This window comes from Leucoraja erinacea, chromosome 13, assembly GCF_028641065.1.
Source record: "Leucoraja erinacea ecotype New England chromosome 13, Leri_hhj_1, whole genome shotgun sequence".
NCBI classification, from domain to species: domain Eukaryota; kingdom Metazoa; phylum Chordata; class Chondrichthyes; order Rajiformes; family Rajidae; genus Leucoraja; species Leucoraja erinaceus.
Genome location: NC_073389.1, coordinates 28902870 through 28924137, shown reverse-complemented (window position 1 = coordinate 28924137; position 21268 = coordinate 28902870). Strand labels below are relative to the sequence as shown.

General features: G+C 43.8%; 1 protein-coding gene across 1 annotated transcript in view; it reads left to right on the top strand.

Moving 5' to 3' along the window:
- phex (phosphate regulating endopeptidase homolog, X-linked) overlaps positions 1–21268 on the top strand; it is a 60484-nt gene that overhangs the window by 14261 nt on the left and 24955 nt on the right. Inside the window, exons 3-7 of the mRNA XM_055644717.1 lie at positions 5800–5961; positions 14906–14992; positions 15578–15804; positions 19047–19115; positions 21003–21119. Coding sequence (XP_055500692.1) covers positions 5800–5961; positions 14906–14992; positions 15578–15804; positions 19047–19115; positions 21003–21119 — 662 coding nt within the window. The remainder of the gene's footprint in view (positions 1–5799; positions 5962–14905; positions 14993–15577; positions 15805–19046; positions 19116–21002; positions 21120–21268) is intronic.

Below are 21268 nucleotides of genomic sequence, written 5' to 3'. Positions count from 1 at the left end.
ATTTGCAGAGGGACAGGATCCAATGTCGGCAGGTGAGAGCTGGAAAATGATGACAAGAGAAATTGGGGCTTTGGCCAGGAAAAAGGAGGCAAGTGACGGATATGAGCACCTGGGATCAAATGTATCCCTGGAGGAGTTTCGGGAATGGAGGAGCATACTTAAAAAAGAAATCAGGAAGGCAAAAAAGGGCAGGAGATGGCTCCTCAGTTTATTAAAAGTACATTGAGGAAAGAGGGTTCTAGAGAGAAAATAAACCCCTCCGAAACCCATGCTGAACATCCTAAGATGTATGAAAGTAGATAAATCTCTTGGGCCTGTTCAGATATATCTGTGGTCTCTGTGATCAGCTGAAGAAGAAATTGCAGACGTCATGGCTGAGATATATAAATTATCATTAGACACAGTGAGGAACCGGAAGACTGGAGGGTGATTAATGTTGTGCCTCTATTTAAGAAGGGTTGCAAGGAAAAACCTGGGAACAACTGACCCGTGAGCCTAACATCTGTGGTAGACAAATACTGGAGAGTTTTCTGAGGAATAAAGTATGGATTTGGATAGACGGGCTGATTAGGGAGAGTCAGCGTGGATTTGTAAGTGGGAGATCATGTCTCAAACCTACTTGAGTTTTTTGAAGAAGTAACCAACAGGGTTTATGAGTGCAAAGCCACATATGTTGTCTACATGGACTTCAGCAACGCATTTGATAATGTTCCACTTGGTTAGATCACACAGGATCCAGGGAGAGCTCGCTGTCTCAATAGAAAATTGGCTTCACTGAAGCAGTGACGGTGAAGGTTTTTTTTTTGGACTGGAGACCTGTGACTAGTGGAATGCCTCGGGGATGGATCATTGCTGTTTGGGGTTTATATTAACAATTTGGATGAGAATGTATTCATGATTACTAAGTTTGCAGATGACACTAAAGTGGAAGGTAACATAGGTTGCAAAGGTGGTTTACAAAAATTACAACAGGATCTTGATCAGTTGGACGTGGGCTGAGCAATGGTTCATGGAGTTAATGCAGATAAGTGCAAGGTGTCGCATTTTGGGAAGCCAAGTCATGGACTTCCACAGTGAATGGCAGCGTCCTGGGGAATGTGATAGAACAGAAGGATCAAGGAGCGCAGGTGCATAATTACTTGAAAATGGTGTCACATGTAGATGGGGTGGTCAAGAAGGCTTTCGGTACACTGGCCTTCATCTGTAGGGGTATTGAGTATAGAAGTTGTGATGCTATGTTACAGTTGTAGATGAGGCTGCATGTAGAGTATAGGAAGAACGTGGCTATGCTGGAAAGAGTGCAAAGAAGATTTACAAGGAATGTTGTCAGGTCTTGAGGGACTGAGCTATAGGGAGAGGTTGAACAGGCCAGGACTATATTCCTTGAGGCGCAGGAGGATGAAGGGTGATCTTATAAAAGTGCATAAATCGAATACACAGGCTTTTACCCAGAGTAAGGGAATCAAGAATCAGTGGACATGGGTTTAAGGTGAGAGGGAAAATTTCATAGGAACCCGAGGAGAAACTTTTTCACACAGAGGGTGGTGGGTATAATAGACAGGAAAGGTTTGGAGAGATGTGGGCCTAACATAGGCAGGTGGGAATGGTGGCATCTTGGTCAGCTTGGGCAAGTTGGACAGAAGGGCCTGTTACTGTGCTGAATTACTCTATTACTCTCATTCCAAATTATTTCCACTGCTCCAATCGTTGTCCACAACCCGTGACAATCCAGAAGTAATTCTATTACCCCGGTTTCAAATTAAGAATATTGCCTCTTCCCTCTTTCTCTGAAGTGTTTATCTGGTTTGCCTTCAAGGATGCAGTGTTTTTTGTGGTTAATCTTGCCATACTCCAGCAATCTGTGTGAAGAAAATTAAATGTTATCCTCTCTTTTGGTGGCAATTTTAAGTTCAGTGGCCGGGAAGCAAAATAAATATTTATCCCCCTCACTCTCATAAAAGCCATTAAAATTTAAATCTCAGTCTCTGCTGTAAAAATAACCCCAGTTTTTCAAATCTCTGTTCTTCAATTCTATAGTCTCCCACAGGCTCTCTGCTGCTCACTGCAACATCTTTATTGGAGGGCTCCAGACCACACACATTGCTCTATTTGTGGCTGGCCCAATGAATATATCATCCTGTACTTCTTTACTCTCACAATCCCCAAGAGTCTAGAATGTTTGGTTGTCATTTGCATTTGGACTGGAACAATGAAATTCCTGCTTGCTGCAGCTTTGCAGGCGCATTGACACATCAAGACATCAATTAAATGCACACAAATAAATAACACACTAAAACTATCAGTTAACCTCCAAAACCTTTGTCCAATGAAAGTTGTACAGGTACTTGCACTTTACGGCCATTTTGTGGCTTCTACTCTGGTTCTGTTGGTTCCCAAGTGGCCCAGTGAGGGAACTGCTGTCCCTGCCGTGGGCAGGGCAGGAGGTGGGAGTCCGTGGGTAGCTAGTGGTGAGATGGTCACTCCTTCTACCACTCAGGCAAGTTCTCTGCTCCCAATCCTGAGAGTTCCATCCACTCCCTTTCCACTATGAATGATCATGGGCTGGTAGCTTCCAAGAGTCGGTGAGGACACTTCAAGGAATCTTGGATCACATCTTAAATCTTTTCATTGGTCTTCCTGTGACAGCTTGGAACGCTGTGCTTGTTTCAGGAATCTGGTGCAGGGTGTGTGGACAATGTTGATAGCCCACCATACCTGACTGAACTTGGGCTTCTTGACCCCCGTTAACCCACATACTTCCACATCATTCAATTATGTTTCTATTCAAATTACTTGATGTAAATCTTTCAAATGTTTACTGTATCTTTATGCACATTGACATGCCCATGAGGGACCAGAACAGCTCTTCCTACTGCATGGCACTCAAAATGGGCTGCTTCAATTCACCTCATACACTTTTAGTGGGGGTCAGCAATGTCGACCACAAAGTTTGTCCCAACGACTTTCTGTGTTTGGGTCAAATCATCTGCATATTCAAGCTAACAAAAATCAAAATTCTCTTTAAAAAAAAAATATCCATGCCATCTGCCTTTGATGACTTAATGCATCTTTAACTGCTCACTGATTTATAAACCACCGTGGATTCTATGAACATTTAAAAATTCTCCAGATAAACCCAAATGAAAATTGAAGATGCTAAAAACACTCAGCAGGTCTACATACTCAGCAGATTAAAAACACAGAGAACATTTCACACCTTGGATCTTGAGTTTGTCTGTAACGAAGGTGGAAGCTTGCACCCGCAGCCTGGGGAATGATCAGCGATCAGCGCGCCCAAGTGCCTGTGTCTGGGGTCTAGCCTACATCCAATTCAGTTGTGGATACTGGTGCCTTCCCACACCTTGGTTGCCATGACACAGAAGAGCTGCAGGATTTTGAGGACACCATTAAATAGCAGAGATGTGGTTCTTGATGGCATGACCAACATTTATTGCTTTTCCCTGATTTAAATTGGTGGCACATCCATTGTAGAATTGGTTTATTGCCATAAAATGGTGTCGGTCTGTCAGGGAGAATCTGTGGAGGGAATTGAACCGTTGGAGTTTTGAATTGGGCCCTTTCATCTGGGCAGTCGGGCCCTTCACCTGGACTGGAAGAGTAAAGGGGGCAGGAGCCAGAATAGCAAAGTGGAAGAGTGGCGGGACAAGATTAGGCAAACATTTAGGTGGGAAGTAGTTGGTAGGCAACTGGAAACAGGTGGGGGAGGTATTTGTGGCTATATTTTCATTTAGTTTAGTTTATTATTGTAACATGTACCGACGTACAATTAAAAGGTTTTTGTTGCAAGCTATCCAGTCAAAGAAAAGACTATCCATGATTATACATATACAAGTCATGACTGCACTATAACTGGTGAGAGGACGGTTCAGTTGCCTGATAATAGCTGGGAAGAAACTCTTCTCTGAATCCATCGATCTGCTGCATGAATTCCTGCCGGAATATAGGATCATTGTTCTTGGGTTTTCAGCAGGCATGGCATGGAAACAGGCTCAGCGGTCCAGCTTGCCCATGCCGTCCAAAGTATAACAGGGTGACCAAAACTGAACACAATTTTCCAACTATGACCTCACCAGCACCTTGTACAGCCCAGTAACATAACATCCCAACTTCAATACCCAAAAGGTTACACAGAAAAGCTGGAGAAACTCAGCGGGTGCAGCAGCATCTATGGAGCGAAGGAAATAGGCAACGTTTCGGGCCGAAACCCTTCTTCAATACCCAAAACTCTGACTGATAAAGGGCAATGTGGCAAATGCCTTCTTGACCACCTTATCAACCTGTGACCCCACTTTAAAGGAAGTATGTACCTGGACTCCGGTACATACTTCCTTTAAAGTAATTCCAGGAGTAATTCAGAGATCACTACCCTGGAGGTCCTGCATTTTAGACTTTTGCTTAACACACTATATTCATTTTGCAGGACCTCATTCCTTTTCCAACCGATGTCATTTGTGCCTACATGCATAACGACTTCCAGCTGCTCACCCTCTCCCTTGAGAATGTCATGCAGCTGCTCTGAGGCGCCCTGGACCTGGCCCCAGGGATGCAAGACCCTAGAGTCCCGCTTGTTGCCACAGAATCTCCTGTCTATGTCCCTTATGCCCCTGTCCCACTTAGGAAACCTGAACGGAAACCTCTGGAGACTTTGCGTCCCACCCAAGGTTTCTGTGCGGTTCCCGGAGGTTGCAGGTGGTTGCCGGAGGTTGCAGATAGTGGAAGCAGGTAGGGAGACTGACAAAAACCTCCGGGAACCTCTGGGAACCGCACGGAAACCTTGTGTGAGGCACAAAGTCTCCGGAGGTTTCCATTCAGGTTTCCTAAGTGGGAAAGGGGCATAACTAAAGAGTCACCTAACACTATGGGTCTGCCTGACATTACCCTTCCCTGCTATGCCTCAGAGCCAGTCTCCATGCACAGTCATGCCTAGTACTCCTGCTCAACCCAGATGTGTCATCCCACCCAACAGCATCCAAAAGGGTTTACCTGTTTTGAAGGGAAATGGCCACGGGCCACAATGACTATAAGTCTTGTCCAGGAAGCGTACATTCTCCCAGATGGTCCTAAAGTCATCCAGCTGCAGCTCGTTCCCTAACATGGTCTTTAAGGAGCTGCACCTGGACACAATGTATGAATGACCTTCAGCAAGATTGAGAGTTGCTGGAATTTTCATATGGAATTAATAGAAATCCAATCTGGTGTATTTCTCATGGAGAAAGGAATGCATTAGTCGGCCTACTCCCTTCGGAACAAGCTGTCATCACATATTAAATGTCTTATCCCCTAATCTATCTGATGTTCTGCCAGGCAGTGTTGGGGGAGTGGGGGGTGTAGGGTGTGGCAGGATGTTATCATGTCCCCCGTGGTTTGATCAGCACTTTACAGGCGCATTAATGCAGCAACACAACCAGTAAATATACAATGATCAATAATGCAATAAATAATCAGTAATGCTAGGAAACAACACCATAATAGTGCAATACTGATGAACTGAACAAAGCCCATAGTAGATAATTGCTAGGGTAGGCTTGTGGTTAGGGTTGTGCTGTGTAGTTCAGAGCTTAATGAGTTTTAGGAGATCATGTATTGGATTGGGAGATCTTGAAGATCACTTCTTGTTTGTTTTCTCATTGGGCTGAGGGCATGGACGTGACACAAAGATATGAATATTGCATTCATACCCAAGAACTGTGGTAACATTGCAATGGCTTTCACACAAGTGCCTGTAATAAGAACATTAGTGTCAGTGGTGTTTGACTGTGTTCTCGTTTCCTCTTCCAGCTGTTTTCATATTTAACAAAATCAACTGGTCAGCAGATCCATGTGACAACTTCTTCAATTTTGCTTGTGGAAGGTGGCAGAAGGAGACTCCCATCCCTGAGGATTATTCCAGCTATGGGACGTATGCCTGGGTTCAACAGAATGTCAAAGTCAAGCTAAGAGGCAGGTTCACTTTAAAAAATATATACAAATAGGATTGAATTGATGCATACATTTTCCAATTTTGAAAGAAAGGTCATGATTCAACATTGCACCTTTTAGATTTGTGAACCAGTGATAAATGTGCGATATTAATGGTATTTGCTGACAGGTGAAGGTTGGTCAGCATGTAAAAATGGGCTCTGCTGCTTTGAACAATGCCAGGGCATATTTTCAATGATCTGCAGAAATATTTTCAGTGGGAATATGTGGACCAGGTCTTACTGCCTTTTTCCAAGGGGATGATAAATTATTCTCTTATTTAGTTTCACAATTATGTGATTTGAAGCAGTCAACAATCAGAGCTGTGACTAAAGAAACAAAATACTGGAGTAACTCAGTGGGACGGGCAGCATCTCTGGATAGAGGAAATGGGTGATGTTTCGGGTTGAGACCTTTCTTCAGACTTCACAGCCCGTTTGTGTCATTTTAATAACTGCTCAGTATTTTACTTCTCACAATTTCATTATAAGAAGGACATTTGAAGAAAACTAATATTGATTATTGGGAATCCATTGAGACAGCAAGGGCTAGCAAAATTGGGAGAATTCAACGTTCATGCCATCCGGACGCAAGCAACCCGGGCGGAATATGAAGTGAACGTTGAATTGGCATGAACGTTGAATTCTTCTAATTCCTTCTCCCCCCCCCCCACCCCCCATCAGTCTGAAGAAGGGTTTTGGCTCGAAACGTCGCCTATTTCCTTCGCTCCATAGCACCCGCTGAGTTTCTCCAGCATTTTTGTGTACCTTCGATCTTCCAGCATCTGCAGTTCCTTCTTGAACACTGAAAGTAAGCATGCAGGTACAGCAGGTGGTGAAGAAAGCTAATGGCGGGAAACATGTTCCCGTTGTTGGGGCAGTCCGGAACCAGGAGCCACAGTTTAAGAATAAGGGGTATGCCAGTTAGAACTGAGATGAGGAAAAACTTTTTCAATCAGATAGTTGTGAATTTGTGAAATTCTCTGCTTCAGAAGGTAGTGGCCGATTCGCTGGATGCATTCAAAAGAGTTAGATGGAGCTCTTAGGGCTAGTGGAATCAAGGGATATGGGGAGAAGGCAGGAAGGGGGTACTGATTGTGGATGATCAGTCATGATCACATTGAATGGCAGTGCTGATTTGAAAGGCCGAATGGCCTATTCCTGCACCTATTGTCTATGTATCTCTGTATCTAATAGAAATTAATGTCGCTTGCTGCAAACAGAGTAATTCACTGTTTCCAAAGCAGTAGTTATTTTTCATTCAACAGCTGTTTACTAAAAAGTAGTTAATAATAGAGTGTTTAAAATGACCCTTTCTGATGAAGCTGATTAGATTTAAGTCATTTATTTGATTGGATATCCTTGTCTTGAAAGGTTATTGTAAAGATGGGGCATTTGAATTCTGCTTATTGCAAACAGTCCGATTCGGTGTTCCAGTGCAGAATACTTATGTTTCATTGATCAGCCATTAACTAAAATGTAGTTAGTAAGAACGTGTTGTCAACTACCTTTCCTGATGCATGATGCTGAATTGATTGGAGTCAGCATTAACTTTATTTGATTGTAGCACCTTGCCCTGAAAAGGTATTGCAAAGTTAAAGGAAATTAATGCTGCTTGCTACAAGCAGAATAATTCCAAAGCAGTAGGGATATTTTTCATATATTGGCCAGTATCTAAAAAATAGAATAACATGTTGTAAACTACCTTTTCTCGTGTATGTCACGATGCTGAATAGATTGGAGTCATTTATTTGATTGTATCTTCTTGCTCTGAAAAATCATTGGAGAGTTAATGAAATTGAATGCTACATGCTTTGCTTTGTCTCACTGATGTATAGGAGGCCAGATCAGGAACCCTGGGTGCAGTAGATGTAGTGAAAGGAGGTGCATGTGATCTTCTGTCTCACCTGGATGGTCTGCTGTGGTCCTAGGATGGATGAGGGTGGAGGTATAGGGACAGGTGTTATAACTCCTGTGATTGCAGGGGAATGCGAACTGGGAAGAGGATGGTTTGAGTGGGAAGGGATGAGTGAGCCAAGGAGTTGCAGTCTCTGCAGAAGGCGGAAAGAGTCGGGGATTGGAAGATGTGACTGTTGGTGGGATCATGTGGAGATGGCGGAAATGTCGGAGAATGATATGTTGGATGTAGAAGCTGTTGAAATCTAAGTTAAGGAAGGGAAACTCCAAACTTGTTCTGCCTGGGGGAGGTGGGGGAGAGAGCAGAACTACAGGACACACAGAAGGCATGGGTGAGAGATCCATCTCTGACTGCAGGGAGGAAACCACATTTACTAATGAAAGAGGACATATTGATAGTTTGTACCCTGTGTTGGAGACAGAAATCAAGATAGGGGAGAAAGGTTTCAGAGATAGTCCATATGAATTTGAGGGCAGTGTGGAAGTTAGTGATAAGGTTAATAAAATCAATGAGTTCTGCATGGGTGCAGTAAAGTTAATGAGATGAATGAGTTCTGTATGGGTACGGTACTTGTTCTCACCCTCAACAACTTCTCCACAGATGCTGCAGACTGATCTACTGAGTTCCTCTAAAACTTTATGTTTTGCTTAATATTCTGGCATTTGCAGAATATCTTGTGTCTCCATTTGATCTGGTAGACCAAAAAGAAAAAGCAATCAGAGTCTAATACAGAGTTGCAGCTACATAAAAGCTACAGATAAAAACAAAGTGTAAGGCCTCAATCTGTGGGTGAGAAGGAAGATTGGGACTGCCCCCCTTGGCTCACGAGTGGTTCGCAGAATAGTCTGATAACAGCGGAGAAGAAGCTGTTCTTGAATCTGGTGGAATGTGCTTTCAAGCACTTGGTGGTACGTTTTGTATCTTCTGCTCAACAGGCGAGGGGAGAAGATGGAAGACTCAGCGTGTGAGTGCTCTTCAATTCTGCCGGCTACTTTCCCAAGTCAATGTGAAGTACAGATGGAGTGGATGTGGGTGAGCTGGTTTGTGTGATGAATTGGGCTACATTCACAACCCTCTGCAATTTCTTGTGGTGTTGGGCAGAGCATCTCGAAGTTATCTGCAACACACTGAGGATGCTTTTTGTGGTGTATTTGTGGAAATTGGCCTCCCAGTCGTATGTGTGTCAGTGGGTTGATGGTGGAAGGTGTGTTGTGTGGCTGGGAGTGGGGTGGCAGTACTGCTGCTGCTGCTTACTGAAATGTTTTTGCTGTTGACACAGGAAAGTGGAACATTGATCTTAATCCTGTTGCTGGACTGGTGGCTGGTAATCAGCGGCTAACTCATGCACGGCAGCAGGTCACTGCTTGTGCCTATCTTCAATGTTCTTCCTTTCCTTCAAATAATGAATTGGGGACAGTTTGGAGATAACTCATACCCTCAAGATTCAGATCATATGAGAAACATGACTAGCCAATGGAATCTGTAATAAATTGACCACATCCCCAGCGGTTAATCGCCAAACCATGCGTGGCCAATCAAATATGCAGCAGATGCCAAAACATATCACAAACCAACTCGATTTGTCATCTGTGGGTGAAAAGGGAGGGGACTCCTTCCCTTCCCAACATTTGTCTGATCACATGCTTGAAGTGAAGTCCCTTGCTCGTCATTTTGAACAAGTAAAAATCCAGTCTGCTCAGCTGTCATTATGATGGGTCAGTGCTCCGTATATTTCAGCGGAGGATTTTACAGCTTGCTGCACCTGTACTGTGTGACTGTCATCGAGCTATAGAATCATACAGCGTGGAAACAAGCCCTTTGGCCCAGCTTGTACACACTGACCAACATTCCCCTTCTCCACTAGTCCCACCTGCCTGTGTTTGTATCATATCCCCCTAAACCCATCCAATCCATGTACTTACACAAATGTTTTTTAAATGTGATTGTACCTGCCTCAACCACCTCCTCATGCAGTTTGTTCCATATATCTATCACCCTATGTGTAAAAAAGGTTTCAAGGAACTATGTACCTGCACTTCTTGAACCCTCTGCTTGATAGCACTCCCCAGAGCTCTACTATTCACTGAAATAGTTAAACTTCCCAAAATGTAACATCTTTCACTTCTGTGTATTAAATGGCATAAACCATTCCTCAGCCCACCTGCCCAAGCGATGAAGATCTTGCTGCAATTTTTGACAACAATTTTCACTAACTACAATCCCATCCACTTTAGTGTCATCTGCAAACTTACTAATCATGTGTGGTACGTTCTCATCCAAATCATTGATACAGATGACAAACAGCAATGGGCCCAGAACCATACCCTGAGGCACACCACCAGTCTCAGGCCTCCAGTCTGAAAAACAACCTTCTACCATCACTCACTGCTTCCTTCCATGAAGCCAATATTCTATCCAGTTGGCTAGCTTTCCTTGCGTCCCATGGGATCTAACCTTCTAGAGCAGCCTACCTCTGCCCTCATTAAACCTTTTGGTTACATCTGCAAAAAATGTAATCAGATTTGTGAGATACGATCGCTCATGTACAAAACTGTGCTGACTATCCCTAATTAGGCCTTGTCTATCTATGTATATATAATCCCTCCAAATACTCTCTCGTAACTTTCTGACCACAGATGTAGACTCACTGGCCTGTAGTTCCCAGGCTTTTCTCTGCAGTCCTTCATTAAATAAAGGCACAACATTTGCCACCCTCCAGTTTTCCGGCACCTCACCCGTATTTAATGATGACTCATAAATCTCAGCCAGGGCATCTGCAATTTCCTCTAGATTCCTACAGTGTCCTTGTATATATCCGATCTGCCCCAGGAGATCTGTCTATTTCATTCCTGTTCGGATCTTCAGCACCTCCTCGACTGTAATACTGACTGCCATCAAGGCACTTCCATCCCCTCTTCTCATATCTTTCACCCTGGTAAAAATAGAGAAATACACATTGAGGACCTAATACCTTCTAATCCAGGCATCATTCTGGTGAACCTCCTCTGCATCCTTTCTAAAATCTCCACATCCTTCCTGTAATGGAACAACTAGAACTGTACACAAAACCCCAAACGCAGCCCAACCAATGTCCTATAAGGCTGCATCTTGACTTCCTGGCCCTTAAACTCAATGCCCCGACCTATAAAAGCAAGCATTCCCTCAGCAGCAATGGTGGAACAGCATTATCTTTCCGAATTAGGAGAGGATGCGACATGGAGGGGAACCTGCAAGTGGTGGTATTCCCATACAGTAGTTGCCATTGTCCCTGGCTTTGGAGGCTGCAGGTTTAGGGAGCCACTGATGGGGAGGCTGGGGATGGGGCACATCACAGCCACAGTATCCCAGTAGTGGAGGGAATGAACGTTCAGGGTGGAGGATGGTGTTGAAAGTTTGTGTGTTGTTTGAACTTCCACTCATTCAGGCAAATGGAGAGTGTTTTATCATTGTACCTTATAGGTGATGGGGAGACCTTGGGAGGAGTTGAGTCACCCATCTCAGTATATATCTGACCTGCTCTTGCAGCTACTGTATTTACATGGTTGGTCGATTGAGTTTCTGAACCCTGCATGTTTATGATGGTGGATAATGGGAATGTCATTGAATGTCAAAGAGGTGGTTCAGCTGTCTGCTCTTGGTGCTGGTCATTGCATGCACTTCCCATCTCAAGCCTGAATGCTGTCCAGGTCGTGCTGCATGCAAGGATGGACTACACATTGGCCAAGGAAGTAAGTCATAAGGTCATATGGAATAGGAGTAGAATTAGGCCATGTGGCCCATCAAGTCTACTCTGCTATTCAATCATGGCTAATCTATCCCTTCCTCCTAACCCCATTCTCCTGCCTTCTCTCCATAACCTCTGACACCTGTGCTAACCAAGAATCTATCTATCTCTGCCTTAAAAATATTCACTGACTCGGCCACCACAGCCTTCTGTGGCAAAGAATTCCAAAGATTCACTATCCTCTGATGAAATAAATTTCTCCTCATCTCCTTCCTCAAATAACGTCTGAGCATTGTGCCATCATCAGTGACCATCTCTTTCTGAAGCTCATCAATGAAACAGCGGATTGGACTGAGGACCCTGCCCAGAGCAACACCTGCAGTGAGGTTGTGGGGCAGGGATAATTGACCTCTAACACACACACACACACACACACACACACATACACGCATCCCCCTTTCTTTGTATCAAATATATAACATTGATCTTATTCCTGATGCTGCTCTGGTGGTTGGTAATCTTGCACTGCAGCAGTTCACACCTTGTGTCCATCTTCATTGTTCTTTCTTCAAATAATGAGCTGGGGACAGTTTGCCAAATAACCTAACCTCGGGACTCAGATCATATGAGAAACATGAGTAGCCAATGGAATCTGTAATAAATTGACCACATCCCCTGCGGTTAATCTCCAAACCATGCGTGGCCAATCAAATATGCAGCAGATGCCAAGAAATATCACAAACCAAATTGATCTGTCATCTGTGGGTGAGAAGGGAGGGGACTCCTTCCCTTCCCAACATTTGTCTGATCACATGCTTGAAGTGAAGTCCATTATCAGTCATTTAGAATAAGTAGAATTTAGAATATGGGACAACACTTTGTATATTTCAGCTGAGGGCTTGAGAGTTTATGGCACCCATCATCCATTCAAGAGTCAAGCGTATTTAATTGTCGTACATACTGGGACGTGAGCAATGGAATTCTTACGTGCTGTAGCTATACAAACACATTATCGGTAAATGCTACACAAGAGATAAATATACAACAAATTATTCAAGGCAATACTGCAAGCCAAATGATGCAGTACAACCTTAATATTGTAAAGTATATATTTTGAACCAGATGGATTTACTTATGGAAGTAAAAGATGCCCAGTCACATTTGCTAAAAGGCTGGGACAAAAGGGTTGAGTTACGTGAACCAGGCTTACCATAGAGACTTGGAGCGATGCAGCACAGAAATAAGCCCTTGAACTCACCGAGTCCATATCGACCATCATTTATCTGTTTGCATTAAACTCTCACTAATCCCATTTTATCCTTTTCCTTACCCCCCTGTGGAGGTTGAAATGGAGGTGAAATATTAGTCTGTTTTATCCCTTTCAATGATAGAATAAGTCCAAAGGTCCAAATGGACTACTGCTGTCTAAAGATGTCACTGCAGAGACTTCAACAAATGTTAACAGTTGCCACATTCTCATGACAGTAGATGAGGCCATTCAGCCCATCGAGCCAGGGCTACAGCCAATTTACTCACTGACCTGCACAGCTTTGGGTTATGGGTGGAAACTGGAGCACCCGTGAGACACCCGTGTGGTCTTGGGGGAGAACGTGCAAACTCCACACATTCAGCACCCAATGTGGGGATCAAGCTTGGTTCAAGGGCATATAGTTGTCATGGAAAGCTTATTGTAACCAAATGGGTTTTGGGCACAGAGTCACATGTCCTGATGGGCTATCCATGTAGGATGCCTAGGATTCCTGATGTTAGTGGAAGTGAAGCAGCCCCTGACTGAGAGAGGAAACCTCCTTTGCCATCTCCTGGTCTCCCGTGGGAGGAGGAGGATATGGCTTGTATGCCCTCATCCACCTGGTCCCACTCTCCTTGCCCCTTAAAAACCAACCTGCAGTCAGTCCAAAATATCTGCAGATGGGAATAACATGCAACTTAACTAATGCCCTTCCCCACTCAAAGTAAATATGTTTCAGGGCCTCAAATAAAACACAGACGCTCAAATCCCATTATAAACACAGGAAATACTGGTCGCATCCAGCGTTGGTCAGCATCCGTGGAGGGAGGAAGAGTTAAGGTTTCAGGTCCAAACCCTTCATCTTATCTGTTCCCCTTTCCCAATTCTTCCAATATATCTCATTGAGATGCATTAACTATATTTCTCTCCACAGATGCTGCCTGATCTGTGTTTCCAACATTTTAGAGTTGTATACAACATGGAAAACAGGCCCTTTGCCCAATTTGCCCAAGTCGCCAAGATGCCCCATCTACACTAGTCCCACCCTTCTCGCGTTTGGCCCATATTACTCTAAACCTTTCCTATCTATGTGCCTGTCCAAATGTCTTTTAAATGTTGTTATAGTACCCGCCTCAACTACCTCCTCTGGCAGCACATTCCATATACCCACCACCCTCTGTGTGGAAAAAGTTGCCCCTCAGATTCCTATTAAATCTTCCCCTCTCACCTAAAACCTATAACCTCCAGTTCTTAATTCATCTGCTCTGGGAAAAACACTCTGTGCATCTACCCTATCTATTCCCCCCAAGATCTTATACACCTCTATAAGATCATCCCTCATCATCCTGTGGTCCATGGAATAATGCCCTAATCTGCCCAACCTATCCCTATAGTTCAGGCCCTCAAATCTTGGCAAATCTTCTCTGCTTTCTTTCCTATCGCAGGATAACTGAAACTGAACACAATACTCAAATGTGACCTTCCCAATGTCTTCTACAGCCGTAACATAACATCCTAACTTCTATTCCCAATATGTGTAGAAACGAACTGCAGCTGCTACTACATCCTCAAGATATACCAGATATACTCATCCTTTTCCTCCAGAGATGTTGCCTGATCCGCCAAGTCACTCCAGCACTTTGCGTCTATCTTCTACTCTCAATTTCCTGATGAAGGCAAATGCGCCGAAAGCCTTCTTGACCACCCTATCTAACTGTGACTGCACTTTCAAAGGAACCACCTACTTTCACTGCTAGATCCCTCTAATCTACAACACTCCCCAGAACTCTGCCATTCACTGTGAAGGTCCTGTCCTGGTTTGACTTCCCAAAATGCCACACCTCACACTTCTACACCTCCACATCACTGCATCAAACCCCATGAACCATTCCTAAGCCCACTTGCTCAACTGATCAAGATCCTGCTTTAAATTTTGATAACCATCTTCGCTGTTCTGTTTTTAAAATCTGTTTCTGATATCACTGTACGCACAAACTGATTTTTTTTGTTAACTATTTGTTTTTTTTTCCCTGCAGCACTGTTGGAAAACCCAATTGATGCAGAAAACGACATTGAAGCCATACAGAAAGCAAAGCAGCTATATCAGTCGTGTATGAATGAATGTAAGTCTTTCTGCAAAACTTATCTTGCATCCCTGAGGCCTTTTGCTCTAGGAATAGGAACGGGTGTTAATCTATGTAAAATCTCACAAATTGCATTCAGATGTTCATGGTATCAGCTTGAGCCCGGAAGGGATCTTGGAAGTGTTGAATGATTGGAAGAAGACCAAGCTGTTGGATTGCTTCTATCAAGAGCTGCTATTAGAAAAACCTCTGCAAATGACAAAGATGTTAAAAATCCATGAGTGCTTATCACACGTTACCCAGTGTTGTCACTTCCACAGCTTTTTGGAGAAGTGGGTTTCGAGTTCCAGCTCTCTTTTGCATGGCTAATTTCCCAGAACAGTTCATGTCGCTTTTTCACCCTCTCTTCTCCTTTCTTTTGGTCCCCCACAATAGAGGTTCCCTTTATATTCTTCAATATTCTTAAGCAATTGTTTTGTTTTTATTTTCCTGGAACTCCTGACACTTGGTTATGAAACACTGGGTTGTTTGACACTTGGAGTAGCCTCCTGGGGGCGGGAGGAGACACAGTTTATGCCTTTAACAATATTTTGAATAATTGTTCACTCTCTCCTTTGTTTACAGCTGCCATAGAGTTGGAAGATGACACACCATTGCTTAACTTCCTGAAGCAGCCTCCATTGCGTTGGCCTGTGCTGGAGGAAAACAATGGTGCTAACGGAACCTGGAAGGAGAATGAATTTGACCTGCTGGAGACTTTAGCTTTTCTCCGAGGGATATTCGGAAACAACATCCTCATTAGTTTCTTTGTCTCGGTTGATGATAAAAATTCCGACTTTTATATCCTGAAGGTCAGTGCCAGCATGCAGTCAAGACTCTCCCCATCTATCTGTGCATTCACTCCAGAATCAACAATGGCTGAGACATTTCTGCCCTTGTACTTCTTCCAATTCAATGTGCAGTGTGTGCCACTCACAATACGGTCTGCTCCACAACAGAGAAACCAAAATCCAGATTGGATGACTGCCTTACAGAGCACCTCCATTCAGTCCACCTGGGAAGAGATTCACCAGGATGTTACCATGACCTGTGCAATTGAGATGTTGGGAGTGGTTAGATAGGCTGGGGACTTTGTTATTTTGAGCATAGGAGGCTAAAGCGTGACCTCATTGCAGAAAACCACAAGAGGCATGGATAGAGTGAATGCTCACAGTTCAGCCTGAGCTTCCAGCTGTCTGTCACTTTAGTTCTCCATCCCAATCGCATGCTGCCCTCCTGTCTTTAACCATCAACACCTTCACCTATGCCATCCCAACAAAGCCCAGCATCTCATCTTCTATTGCAACACATTGCATCCTCAGGACTCAATATTGAATTCAGTGAATTCAAATAGCCAGCCGTTTCTGACCAGCCATAGGTTTTCTCTCCCAACTGACGCTGCCTGACCGGCTGAGTTTTCCCAGCATTCTCCTCATTTCAGATTTCCACCAACTGCTTTGTCTCCCTGTTCGAGTAGTGTTTGTTATTCCCTTCTGCCCTTAATCATCTCCCTTTATTTACACCTTCTTCAGGCAGATCAGCTGTGGGTACTCACCTCCCTCACGTAGGCGGCACTGGATAGCATGCAACAAAAGCTTTTCGCTGTACCTCGGTATACGTGACTATAAACTAAACTAAACTATTAAAACATTTAAAAGACATCTGGATAAGCACATGGATAGGAAAGCCTAATAGGGATATGGGGCAAATGTGAGCAGGGTGATGTGTAGATGGGGTATTTTGGTCATCATGGGCAATTGGGCCAAAGAGTCTCTTTCTGTGTTGTATTGCTATATGACTCTAGAGCTAAAGGGAGCAATGTCCAACTTCAATGACTAGATGGTGACCCAGAGCAGTGGATCTTCCTATGTGGATTTGTCTTCGACATCTCCAATGGTACTGGGTTCTGCATTGAGTAAGCAACTTAATCTTCCAGGTTCCAGCCTCTTGAGGATGAAAAGTGTGAAAGACTCACAACTGTACAGAGAAGGAAATTTGCCCTGTCTCTGTCTTAAATGGGCCAAGAGTCAAGAGTTTGACTGTCATGTGTCCTGAAACGGCACAATGAAATTCTTACTTGCAGCAGCACACCCTTCACACACAGGGTATGTGGATTTGGAATGAGCTACTAGAGGAAGTGGTTGAGGCAGAACCTGAGGTCCTAAACTATAGAGAGAGGTTGGACATGCTTGGACTTTCTTCCTTGGAGCGCAGGAGAGTGAGGGATGATCTTATAGAGGTTTATAAAATTATGCATGAAATAGAATTGGTGAATGCACAGTCTTTTACCCAGTGCAGGGGAATCAAAACCAGGGGACATCAGTTCAAGATTAGAGGGGAAAGATGTAATAGAACTTGAGGGGCAACATTTTCACAGAGGGTGGTGTGGACTGAGCTGCCAGAGGAAGTAGACATAAAAAGTTGAAGTAACTCAGCAGGCTAGGCACCATCTCTGGAGAAAAAGAATAGGTGATGTTTCGAGTCGAGACCCTCTTCAGACTGTAGTTGAGGAAGGTACTATAACGACATTTAAAAGTCATTTGTACAGGTACATGGATAAGAAAGTTTTAGAGGGTTATGAGTCAAACACAGTGAAATGGGACTCGCATCTTGGTCAGCATGGAAGAGTGCTGAATACTCCAACTGTGGTCTGACCAATGACTTGTACAGTTGCAATATGATATCCCAATTCCTGTACTCGAAACCCTGGCCAATGAAGACGAGCATACCAAATGCCTTGGATTCCTCTCCTACACCTATATTCCTTCATAATTAGACCTCTTCTATCTTGATCTCACACCTTGTCTTTTCATCTCTGGACTTCATCCAACCATCTGCCCATCTGGCCCCATCATCTGTATTCACCCGTCACTTGCCAGGCTTTGTCCTGGCCTCCTCTCTTGCAGCTTTCCCCCACCCGACCATCATAATCGGTGTGAAGAAGTGTCTGGACCTGAAACATCGCATATCCTTGCTCTCCAGAGATGCTTCCACTGAATTACTCCTGCACATTGTGCCTCTTTTCATGCCATATGCCTTCTTTGCCATCCTGTCTGCCTGTGACGCGAGTTTCAGGGAACTGATAGGGTAAAACAGTGGGATAATCTGTAAACAAGCTTACGTGGTCAAGAATGAATGGACCTTTGACCTCTCTGTCTACAACACTTCCCAGGGCCCTACCATTTACTGTGAAAGTCCTGCCCTAGTTTGTTTCACCAAAGTACAGTACCTTGCATTTGTCTGAGTTGAATTCCTTGGCTCGCTTCACCCTTGGCTCAGTTCAACCGGATCCTATTTGAGCCAGTGTTTGGTCTATGGGGGCGCAACCTATAAATGAAGGCAGCTCATAAACACTCCCATGGCAAAAGTGCATGTGCCAAAAGTGCACATCTGGAAGACCCCCCTCCTTCTTTGATCACAAGACGGATTCAAACTGTTCTTGCTTGGAAGAACAAAGACCCTTATTGCCACGGTTCAACTGCAGAACCTCCCCCTGCATCTTCTTTCATTGACATTCAACAACACTTCTTCTGTGAATGTTTTTAGATCATTACTTTTGCTCAGGGTGGGAGTTGTCTACCCAGCCCTAAATACCGCTGCATGCACACACCTAATCAAAGCTAAAATAGGACCATTCAACGCTTTGGTGCTCTGATGCTCTGTGAAAGGAAGGGAAGTATCATGCACAGGGGATTATGAAGATTATTTCTTTCACAGATGCTGTCAATTCTCAACTAGCTTGCAGACTCTTAGAGCTTGGTTTCCACATCGGGAGGTGACGAATGGCACTTCTAACAGAGCAGAACTCTCCCTAAATGGTACCAGAATACTAGCCTAAACATTGTTCTGCAGGGAGACTGGGATGATGTGTGACGTGAGAAAAATAACTTTGTAATGAAATGGGGGGGGGATGAAATGAAATATCATTTGAAATGTTACAAGGATTTTCCATGTGTACAAATGTAGTATTGTCCTTAGACACTGTTTAAACAGCTTGTCACACTGGAACAAGAGTGAAATATATTTTCATTTTGTCTTTTTTTTTCACCCACAGCTGGACCAGGGGCATCTGTTTCTGCCATCAGTGGAAGATTACCTAACTAACAGCACAGCGGCAAAAAGCGTGAGTGTCTCTTAATCTATGCTGTGTTATGGAAAGGATCATTTATACCGTTTTCTCCTGCAAGGAGGAGTTGTACCTGCTGATTTAGAGTGACATCATCGTTTATTGATATATGAATGTATGGTGAGGTACATGTACAATGTAAAGGTTGCTGATTGCAGCATCACAGACACATAGATGCATACAACATACAAAATGTAAATTACACAAATTATACAAGACATTGAAAAGAAAAAAAGCCTCACAGACCTGGGTTGATCCTGATCTCAGGTGCTGTTTGTGTGGAGTTTGTACGTTCTTCCTATGACCACCTCCAGGTGCTCTAGTCTCCTCCCACATTCAGGCTCCCACATGCGGGCTAGATGCAGGAAAAATGTTCCCAATGTTGGTGGAGTCCAGAACCAGGGGGTACAGTTTAAGAATAAGGGGTAAGCCATTTAGAACGGATATGAGGAAAAAACTTTTCACCCAGTAGGCAGTGGAGGCCAATTCACTGGATGTTTTCAAGAGAGTTGGATAAAGCTTTTAGGGCTAATGGAATCAAGGGATATGGGGAAGAAAGCAGGAACAGGGTACTGATTTTGGATGATCAGCCATGATCATATTGAATGGAGGTGCAGGCTCGAAGGGCCAAATAACCTACTCTTGCAACTATTTTCGAGGTTTCTATTCAAAAGAAATTCAGCTTGGTAGGTTATTAGGCCACCATGAATTATCCCTAGTGTGTAGGTGAGTGTTAGAATCTGGAGGGAGATGGTAGAAATGTAGGGAAAATAAATATAGGTTTATTATTGTCATGTCTGATAATGGGTGAAGAGACGACTTAGTGTGCCAACCAGGCAGATCATGAGTATGATTAAACCATACCAGGTACAACATGTAGTGAACATTGAAAAATAAACAGAGTGCACAATATAGTGTACACCCACAGTGAAAATGTAGATGAATTGTTCCGATGGAGGTATGCTGGCTTGTGTGATGGATTGGGCTGCCTTTACAACTCTGCAATTTCTTGAAGTCTTGGGCAAAGCTGTTACCAAACCAAGCTCTAATGTATCCTGAAAAGATGCCCTCTTCCGTGCATCTGCAGAGATTGATAAGAGTCATTGGAGACATGCCAAATTGTCAGTGTAAGGATTACAGAATATGATTAGTGTGAATGTGTGCGAGTTGATTGGCATTATCTCTCTGGGCTGAAAGGCCTGTTTCTGTGCAGCATGACTGATTCTTCAACACTGTGACTACAAAATGAGATTAGGGTCATAGAGATGAACAATATGGAAATCGACCCTTCAGCCTACCATGTCCGTGCCGACCATCAACCACACCTTTACACTAATCCTATTTTAATAAGATTTGTTTTAACAGAGAGATACACCACGGAAACAAGCCTTGCCCACCATGTCCACACTGAACTATTTGGGGAAAGTAGATAGTGGGGCAGAGGCAGAGATAAATACAGGGCTCCTTAAATACAGAGAGTAATTCAAGGGAAACAAGATGACTGCTTTACCTTTGGTTTTTCTTCGCTTTAATCCAACATCTGCAGTTCCTTCCTATTCAGTCTGAAGAATGGTCTCGACCCGAAACATCACCCATTCCCTCACTCCAGAGATGCTGCCGGTCCTGTTGAGTTACTCCAGGTTTTTGTGTCTACCTTTGGTTTAAACCAGCATCTGCAGCTCCGTCCTACACATTTTGACTACTTTACCTACCGATCGATATAAACCTACAATCTAAACAACGAGTAGTCCTCTTCAGAAATTCATAATTAAAATATTTAAAAGGGGGATGAATACAAGGTGAAGGTATTGAATAGGGAAGAGGTTGGAGCAGGAAACAACCTGCTGTACAATGTCTGAGACTTCCCTCTGCCTCCTCCTCCAGGCTCGCCGCGTTCTGCTGCAGCTGATGATAGACGTGGCCATTCTCCTCGGAGCGAACGCCACCACGGCTCAGGCTGACATGGAAGCTGCGCTGGAGTTTGAGATTAAGGTGGCGGAGGTCTGTGAAATAGTATAACACAGTAATTGGACAGCAGCATGTACAAATACATTTCACATTCCTTCTCACAATAGTGTTACAAATAGGACTGCCAATGTATGTTGAAATGTGCTATAATGTGCAGAAAGCTTATGCAAAGCAAACGGCAT